The 10,034-nt window shown below is 35.4% G+C and overlaps 2 protein-coding genes across 3 annotated transcripts; one reads left to right on the top strand and one right to left on the bottom strand.

Moving 5' to 3' along the window:
* Positions 1–2,889, top strand: LOC121739829 (suppressor APC domain-containing protein 2). Of its 2 annotated transcripts, none has more exons than XM_042132415.1 (3): positions 1–1,339; positions 1,501–1,725; positions 2,659–2,889. In XM_042132415.1, the coding sequence occupies exons 1-3, from the start codon at positions 425–427 to the stop codon at positions 2,770–2,772; spliced, it is 1,254 nt and encodes a 417-aa protein (XP_041988349.1). In that variant the 5' UTR covers positions 1–424; the 3' UTR covers positions 2,773–2,889. The 2 variants fall into 2 exon arrangements, with proteins under 2 accessions (XP_041988349.1, XP_041988358.1); XM_042132424.1 differs by having other exon boundaries at positions 2–1,339; positions 1,501–1,719.
* A 36-nt stretch (positions 2,890–2,925) lies between these two features.
* Positions 2,926–3,826, bottom strand: LOC121739844 (28S ribosomal protein S18b, mitochondrial). Its single transcript, XM_042132434.1, has 2 exons — positions 3,329–3,826; positions 2,926–3,150 (listed from the first exon to the last, which is right to left on the bottom strand). Exons 1-2 carry the CDS (start codon positions 3,740–3,742, stop codon positions 2,992–2,994), a joined length of 573 nt encoding a protein of 190 aa, XP_041988368.1. The 5' UTR covers positions 3,743–3,826; the 3' UTR covers positions 2,926–2,991.
* Positions 3,827–10,034: the final 6,208 nt, after the last annotated feature.

The raw sequence follows: 10,034 nt of genomic DNA, 5'->3' as shown, positions 1-10,034 counted from the left end.
TGTGAACGCGAAATATATTCAACAATCACGAGTCACCAGTGTGTTTGTATACCTGACCGAAATGTTGTTTGACCGGTTTCCCTGCTTACTGAGGTCCGTAGTCTGCAAAATCCCTCCTACGGGTCGGTCATCGGTTTACTTGCGCGTAACAATATTCAATCCCATAAAGTTTATACAAATGGATAGAAAAAATGCATCTTTGAGACAAGTCCTAAAATGTGTGTACCTAAGACAAAACAATATATGAAGCATATCTTTAATATACAAGTTGTATACGAATTATAAATTGTGTCAATTTGTGTGTGTTTAAATAAGAAGCCGTTAAGCAACTGTGCTGAGACTTACAGCTATGATTTGAACCCCTTTAGGCAACGTAGTCTGGTAATTTTTTGTGCCATACTGCATACACACCCTAATCATAATCATGGAATCTTTGCCGCAACAGTTTGTGTCTGCAATGAGGACACTGTTCGACATTATGGATGATAAACAAACTGGATTTGTAAAATTAACTGACATTGAAAATCGATGGCGCGATGACCGCACCAAGGGACTCCCGGGGGGCGTTATAGAGAGTCTCCAAAAAGTAGCTTCCCACGACGGTTTACTGACCTTCGATAGCTTCTGTACAGGACTCAAAATTTGTCTTCTAAGGAACCAAGTTAAGAAAGCTCCGAATAAAGTAGACTCGATGATCGATAATATCGAAAATAATATGCACAACCAAATGCGTCCACCTTCCGCTCCTCTACTGGATTTGGACCATCGCAACTGGAATAACGTCAGAAACTCTGGAAGTAGCTCAGCGCAGCACCGAACACATAGCATGCCGCAGTTGATGGACGAAAAAAATATGCAATTAACAGACGTAAGTCAAAGTAAAATGTCGTTGTCGAAGCACGAAACTGTCCATCGAACGGTGTACGGGCCGCCCAAGCCGCCCAGGCTCGAAAAAAGTGTAACGTCCAGAAAAGATATATCGAGGAAGAGCTTCGAACCACAGGATGCTAGATCAGATAACGAGCGCCTCGAACATGCTAAAATAGATTTCGAAGAAATAAGTAGATCACTCAGCGCTGAAGATCGTGGTTTGGGAGATGGCCGGTCAGCGAATATAGCGAATGGGCGGAAAACATCTCGACGGCGCGAGCCCCGACGACACACACTGCACAACGGCGTCGACTACAATCTCATAAAGCGTATGAAACAAATTGAGCAAGAGAAGGACATACTGCTGCAAGGCTTGAGTGCCGTAGAGGAGGCACGCGAGTGGTACATAAAGCAGCTGGCAGAGGTTCAAGACAAAATGCGTTACGCAGGAAGAATGGGTGGATATGTGGTATGTAATCTTCGATGGACATAATATAACGAGCAAACAAATCACCTGATGGGAGGTGATTCTCGCAACCATTAACATATATATATCCGACGTTGCCGGCCAAAAAACGCTTAGATACATCATACATAACCTGCTTATCAATTTTGTTGTTAACCTTATAGGAACCGTGGAATGAGGCCCATCAAGAGCGACTGGAGCTTTTGAGGGCGAGAATTTTCGAACTCAACCGGCAGTTGGGTGCGCTCGCGACTGGTTGGCGCAACTGTCCGCTTTCGCTACACATGAACCTTGCGTTACCCGCCACCACCAACATTAAACCAACATCAGGCGCACCAAGTAATGCCACTGTTCTTCGATCACAAAACAGAATGCTAGCTGAGGTAACGGTAACTTGACAGTTTAGTTTTACATATTATGCAATATTAATCTAGTATCAAAAGTTTTACTATCCCCTACTTAACCTTACTCTAATAAAACCAAATTGATGTATTTAAAATGTATAAAGAAATCAAATAGGCATATTAATTCATCAAGCCATACGGTCACCAGTGACCGAGACACAATAGCAATTCTATTGTGTCTTGTTTTTCCACGATCAACGGGTTAAGGTTTGTTTACATTTAGATCACAATGGATTAAAACAGTGTTAATTTTAGTGTAATATTTAAACATCTAATAACCAAGTCCCAACTCTTAGCTTCTTTTCACATTCACAAAACAAATAAATAGACCTACAGTGTATACGGATCTTATAGTTACAATATGTTTTGACCTTGTCGGAGAAGAACAAAACTGTAAAATTAAAACATCTGTTAAAACAGGGATCTGCCCTCTTTAATTTAATCAGTAAGGGGCAATATTATTATTATGTAAGTAGTTATGTAACATATTATAAAGTATAACTTTGTAAAGCTAACATATTATGATTAGCTAACCCAGCCAACATTGTTTTGCCATATAAATTCTATTCTAGTATCAATATAAAAACCTATTCTCAAGCCTAACGAATGTACCATCAAGGAAATTGATTCCTAGGTAGTTGACAGACCTACATCATTTGGCCGGTTTATGTCAATTCAATGTTAGCTGTGATCGGTCTGATAGGTTTGACATAAAGTGACCAAATTACTCATGTCGGCCATGAGCCATCTGCCTTGGAATCAACTTCTCTGATCTGATAGAATTGTATACAAAATTTCATTAAAATTGATTGAGCCGTTTTGGAGGTGTTTGTCAACACTGTGACACGAGAATTTTATATATTAGTAATTAGATAATATGTATATGAGTAGTCTAAACATGTATCTTTTTTGTTGCAGGAAGTAAATCGTAAAAATGAAAGGATATCTGTGTTGGAAAGGGAAAAATCTGCACTTATAAGAGAATTACTACTTCAAAGAAATAGGACTAAAATAGAGGACAATTTTAACTAGCAATATTGCTAATTTTATGTTAGGTTAGGGGGCATACAAATTCATGAAAGTCAACAGTTCATTTACTCAATACTGTTAAGTTGTAAGTGTACTATTTGCATTGCCTTCCGACTGCTGCCTTAATACAAATTGAATTTTCAATAAAAGATTATATCTAACTAACAAATTTTTATTATCACTTACAATATAATTAAGTATGTACCTCAAAACTGTTTCAAGTTATTGACTCTGCTCATGACTCTTGTTATATACAGAGTAGTCGTACACTCTGAATGGCACATCATATGTCAAGTTCCCTTCATCCCAGGCTTTCTCAATAGCCACTAGTAGATCTTTATGTTTCTTTTGACATAGTCCGGTTTTGAATGAATCTAATATCTGTAAAATAATATTAATTGTAATATACAGCAAACAATCAACTGGACCATAACATTTGAAGCACAAACACCAAAGAATCTCAAAATGGTTCTACGTAGTACTGATTTAGCTACAGCTACAAATATATTATTATTGTCATATTTTATTAAATCAAAGTTAATAAAATTAATCTCATTACCTGTCCAGTATATTCTGATATAAATTGTTCTAAGAGTCCAGTGTTTCTGGGGTCTAAAACCAGATACTCGTCGCGACAAATTGGGCACGGATTCCCTGTCGATATAATTCCGTTTCTGACACACGTTCTTCTGGTTTTCCGAGGAGCAAATGCACCCTTGTGATTGCGTCTATACAGGAACCAAACTGGCTTATCACCGTACGTCTGTTTGTAAGCTTTACTCTGAAGATATCGGATACTTGTTTCAACCGGGATCACTTTAGTTCTGTCCTTCGATGGATCAATCGGCGTTTCTTGAGTTTCATCACCATCTTCAGCCGTATCCGAATAAAAACAAGTGTTTGTTGATTTTGATGTAAGAACTCTTTGAAATATAGTTTTCAAATAATTTCTTGAATAGATAGTAAGCGCCATTATAGTTTAAAACTTTTTACAAATTACAATATTTTATATATTTTTTTCCCTACTTTGTGGAACAGGTGGAAATTGTTAAATGTCAAATATGTGTCAAAAGTCAAAACTCAAATATCGATTACCGTCAATGAATAAGGAACAGATGGAGGGGACATAACTACAAAAAAGTGTGGCCGGCGCCATATTGCCAAGAACTAAACATGGCGGTCTATAGTGATGGGACACTCGGTTGATATTTGTCGATGACATCGATAAACTAACATGTTATAAATGAGCGTCCTGTTATATTATATTGATATCAAAAATGTTTTTTTTTTTATATTATATAAAAAAATATCATTTTTGCCTATTTTGTCTCTATGTATTATAGTACATAGAGACAAAATAGGCAAATATGGTTTTTTCTTTATATAGGAGCTCCTTAATTTTAATAAAACTACTTAATTTATTTTAAGTTTATTAATTATTATTTAAGTTGCCATTATTGATATCGGGCAAAAATTACCAAAAAATCGGACAAATACTAGTTGTACTCGCGCACGAAGTATTTACAGTTTATTTTAATTTTACCATCAATTATGATTATTATTAAAGTATGTATACAACTGAGTATTTTGTGAACATTTCAAGTGCCTATTTTTTCGCGATATATCGAGACCGATATTGATATTTTTTCAAATATCGATGTATCGATATATCGATATTTTCTTTCAATTTCGACATCCCTATAATACGACACTATGTAACATAAAATGGCGGACCGGCCACAGTATTTTGATTTGGTAGAGACCATAAACCTATAATGCTAAAGACCAACAAAGGGTGCGAGAGAGAATAAAATCCTTTATGGAATTATAACAAGATGAAAAGAGAGAGGCAGTCTAATGAAAATTGTAACCACTTTCATTTGACAGGTCGTCAAAAGTCGTCAGTCGTTTTTATGCCCTTTCGGTATTTCCAATATATTGTTCAATTTTTTTGTTATTTTTAATAAATATTGTGACTTGTGCTGTAAGTATTTGCAGTGTAAATCATAAGAATAATCCTGAAAAATATACATTTCACAGGTAATTAATCTTCATGTCCTAATTGCTACGATGTGTTTATTTTTGCTATATTCTGTCTTTAGTTCTCTATTTCAAATAAAATATTGTGAATCCTCCCTTTTACTGTCATATTTTGCGTAACTAAAGGTACTATTGTTCTTATATTACACAAATTCTGAAGAAACATTTTTCATAAAAATTTTTTACACATACGCTAGTGCTTGAATCAAATTTATCGATATGCTTATCGATATTTTACAATAACATAAAACTAAAATAAAAATCATTTACCTTTATATTTATCACCTTAAACCCGGCCGCACATTATCCGAAATTTCTGATCAGAAAAATTCGGACGCCCGGCGGAACGCACTCTGTTCATACATTTTGTTGTAGACCCATCATACTAAAAGAATTTCCGACGTGTCAAAATGTATGAGCGGAGCTGCCACAAAGCTCTATCACTTCCGGTGATCACTTCCAAAATGAACTCAAAAGAAGAAGACGAATGCGATGGTGAATATTAATTATTAAAAATCGATTGACAAATCGAATGTGACAATACGCCAAAACTGCTGCCAACAACTTGACGTCCATCACTCGTAAGCTCACGCGCAACACTTTATGTTTACCAATTGTATGGAAACCCCGCGAACTGTTTGCCAAACAGCCTTTGATTTGTGAAAGATATCAGACACCAATGCCTAACAGTGCCGAACACAAACAGGAACAAGCAAAGACATACCCATCCATATGAAGCATGTTTGCTATTCATTGTAGTTTGCTGTTTGCCATTGGTTGCCAAGCATCATTATGGTCCGTCCATATGCTTGGCAAACAAAAGCTTGAATAAAAACGACATCGAAACCGAACAGTGGCAAACATGCACACAAAGACGCACCTTCATGTTGGTGTTTGTTATTGTTTGCTAAGCGTGTTACATAAATGCTTAAATCTTTCGCATACCGACTTAAGGCCGACAATGTCTATTCGCTTTGTTTAGTGCGGGTTGGCTGTTTACTAATCACTCGCACAAATCAGTTGCTTTCCACGCGTGTTTTGTGCAAATCACTTAACTCTAATACTTAACACTAGCACTTGCACTAATCAAAATTATCAAGTGGAAACAAGCCTTTAAGCAGCCTCTACACGTTGGCTGTGTTTGCCGAACAGAAGAGGACGGCGCTATACTAAATAAGAGATTGAATTATTTGCGTCTTTCTTTCTGGTATAGCGCCGTCCCCTTCTGTTCGCCAAACACGGCTAACGTGTAGAGGCCGCTTAATGTCGGCAAATTTTGTCGGTATAATTGTCGATGGCGGCGCGAGCGGTGAGGTCAAAGAGACGCGCAGCCAGCGCGGCGCGTGCGGCGGTGCCTTTGATGTTGCCGCCAAGCGTTCTGGCCGTCGCGTCGGTACCTTTGAATTTACCGAAAGTCGATACCGTATAATGTACATTGTTTTTAAAGACGATTTTCGCATATTTAGACATTAGTTCCAATTTGCATCTTGAGTTTGAAGGTTGTCGGTTGAGTTAAGTTTAATTAATAAGCGTTTCTTATTACGATCTTTTTAAAACATTGAATTATTGTGTTAACTAAATGAGTAAAATGTAAATTAATTAACTATTATTTCTTATTAGTTTGCGTTAAAAAACTAAGACGTGTTGTGTAAGATATCGTGTAAAAAGAGTTATTGGTGGTGTTATTGATTGGTATAGATAGATGGATAGAGAGCACATTCAGAAATCAGAATTCAACATTTTTCACGTAAGTTAATTGCTAGTTTTTTCATACATCGTCTGTAGTAGATAAAAAGCGATAGTTGCAGATCTAGGTACTGTCCATCCACAATCATCGTTCCGCATAACACGGAAAATGTGTTATTAATTATTATTTTCTAAGTTGCGTTCAAAAAACTTTGTACTGTGTTAGATTTCGTGTAAGAGACGTGTTGTTGTTGGTGGAATTATTGCTTAGTGCTAAGGAATACTTACAAAATGCATAAAGTCTAGAGAAATAAGAACACTTTCAGATCTTAACATTTTACACGTAAGTTTATTACCATAGTTTTACGTACCTACGGAAGTTTTCATGCATCGTCTGTAATTTCGATAGAAAGCCTGAGATTGCGGAAGGCGGCTCATCCGCATATCACACAATATTGTTTTTTTTTAATGAAATAAGGGGGCAAACGAGCAAACGGGTCACCTGATGGAAAGTAACTTCCGTCGCCCATGGACACCCGCAGCATCAGAAGAGCTGCAGGTGCGTTGCCGGCCTTTTAAGAGGGAATAGGGTAATAGGGGAGGGTAGGGAAGGGCATAGGGGAGGGTAGGGAAGGGTATAGGGGAGGGTAGGGAAGGGAAAAGGGGATTGGGCCTCCGGTAAACTCACTCACTCGGAGAAACACAGCGCAAGCGCTGTTTCACGCCGGTTTTTTGTGAGCCTGTGGTATTTATCCGGTCGAGCCGGCCCATTCCTGCCGAAGCATGGCTCTCCCACGGAAAAACGGTTTTGTTCCTTACGAAGAACTTTTTAACTAATCGATAAGTAATTAAGTTGTTAAAAAATAAAAAAAAATACATTTTTGAAATCAGAAAATGTAGTATAATAATACCATATATATATATATATATATATATATATATATATATATATATATATATATATATATATATATATATATATATATATATATATATATATATATACAATACCTCCCATACAAAAACACAAACTTGGCTGATTTTTGCTCTAAAACGGTACGGAACCCATCGTGCGCAAGTCCGACTCGCACTTGACCGATTATGTCTTACATTGATTTGAAAGGGATGACACTACAATGTTGCCACTTTTTAATTTCTTCACTTTCTTGACAAAGACAGACTATATATATATATATATATATATATATATATATATATATATATATATATATATATATATATATATATATATATATATATATATATATATATATATATATATATATATATATATATATATATATATATATATATATATATATATATATATATATATATAAGCCCGTCAACAAAAGTCACGACATTAATAGAGTCACCACTTGTTTCCGGTGTGGCCTCTTATGAGTTACCAGGCCACACTGTATCCAGTTACTATAAAAGATTTTGATACTATATTACATACAGTTTAAAAACACGTTGTAAATATTATGATTTATATATAATTATATATATTATTATGTACTTAAGAAAATTTGAAATAATTATGATGTAGTTATATTGTGTGTTTAATTTACGACATTACAAGAAACAATCTAATCTATTTAAAGTACCTACCTATTATAATCTTTGTATATGTCATAGTCTGTCTTTGTCAAGAAAGTGAAGAAATTAAAAAGTGGCAACATTGTAGTGTCATCCCTTTCAAATCAATCTAAGAAATAATCGGTCAAGTGCGAGTCGGACTTGCGCACGATGGGTTCCGTACCGTTTTAGAGCAAAAATCAGCCAAATTTGTGTTTTTGTATGGGAGCCCCCCTTAAATTTTTATTTTATTAAAATATTATTAAATAACACATATTATAATTATGGCCTTTGTGAAAATTTCAAGTGCCTACTTGTTGTCATCATTGTTACCGAGCAAAAAATGTTTGAAAAATTATGTTTGTTGTATCGGAGCCCCCCTTAAATATTTAATTTATTTTGTTTTTAGTATTTGTTGTTATAGCGGCAACTCTCTAGCTATTACCGTTCTTGAGTTACAGCCTGAAGACAGACGGACAGAAATCGAAGTCTCAGTAACAGGGTTCCGTTTTTAACCTTTGGGTACGGAACCCTAAAAAGAAATGACACTACGATGTTGCCACTTTTTAACTTCTTCACTTTCTTGACGGACTGTATAAAAATGCAATAACTCGATTAAAGGGTTGAACTGATGTGGCTAATTTAAGTCTTTATATATTCCTGGAAGTCCAGGGAAGGTTTATAAGTGAGACACGAAGTTCACAGGGACATCTAGTCACTAGTGCTACATATTATTATGAATTTATAACACCTGTTATTTAAGTACCCTTTCCCTGAGAGCTGCAGAGCTACTTTGATGACGAGTGAGAGCTGAGGGAAGCTCACTCCTTTTTTATTATGGAACTACTTATTTAAGAAAATACAAAAAATAAATACATAAGTGAAAAACAGGGTTTTGTTATTTTAATAAAATATGACCATCCAAATAATATTCTACAATGCAGCCGGAAACAGAATCATCGCCACTTTCTAGGTCCATGTAGTTACAGCTGCAGTGGTGTCACAGTGAAGAGGCACTTTCATCTTCATTAATCAGCTCTTCAATATTGTATTTAGGATATCCTAATAAAGGGTTAATTCCCACTCCTTGTATTTATTTTCAGTGTTTCAAAATTATAGCATAAATTCTCCCAGTCATTTCGGTTATTTCGTTAAACGCTTTTTCTGCTACCTGTAAACATAAAACGTAATAATTATAATATTATATAACGCTGCATCAAAGTGTTAAAGGAGTTAAGCACATACTTACACTGTGACACGAGAATTTTATATACCTACGTCTAAAAACGCAAAGCACCTAAGTCAAAGTATCAATCATTGTTAGGCGCGTTATATGATAGATTTCTTTGACAGTTCATTGTTTACGTAAACATAAGGTTTATGTAAAATCGTTGTTTTATTATACCACATAATACTTACTCAGGCTACTTAGAATTGCATTATACAATAAAAAAAACAAATAATATTGATAAAACAAACGCTCAAATACCTGCTACTATGGCGATTGTGCGATCAGAATCGGAAATGTGGACGCGAGAATTTCAGTGATATTTTCGCGTATTACTATTTTTCTTTAATTAAAATCTTCAAATTTTTAGCACTATGAGTTATGACACGTCTTTCACTTTAATTATTAATATTAATCACAGTAACATGTAGGTTTCACATTGTAAAACTAAATTTATGCAAATTGAAAATCTTTGTTTTGTAAATTTTATGTCATAGAATTTGATACAACCAAGGTGTAAACTTCTTGGATACAACAAAGCGTAGTGATTATATTCTCTTTGCAACAAAGGGACAAATGTCAAAAGAGTGTTGCTATTGCTTAAAAAAAAAGTTTCGCCTCCTAGACATTCTTGACGCACTTTATTATATACTGGAATAGAGACCTCACTCTCTTTATTTTGTGGAAACCGCAATAAAGCGCCATCTGTAACTTTGCAACGGTCTAGTAC

The sequence above is a fragment of the Aricia agestis genome, chromosome 1 (genome assembly GCF_905147365.1).
Source record: "Aricia agestis chromosome 1, ilAriAges1.1, whole genome shotgun sequence".
In the NCBI taxonomy this organism is placed as follows: domain Eukaryota; kingdom Metazoa; phylum Arthropoda; class Insecta; order Lepidoptera; family Lycaenidae; genus Aricia; species Aricia agestis.
Note: the sequence above shows the minus strand (reverse complement) of the source record. Positions and strands in the feature narration are given on the sequence as shown.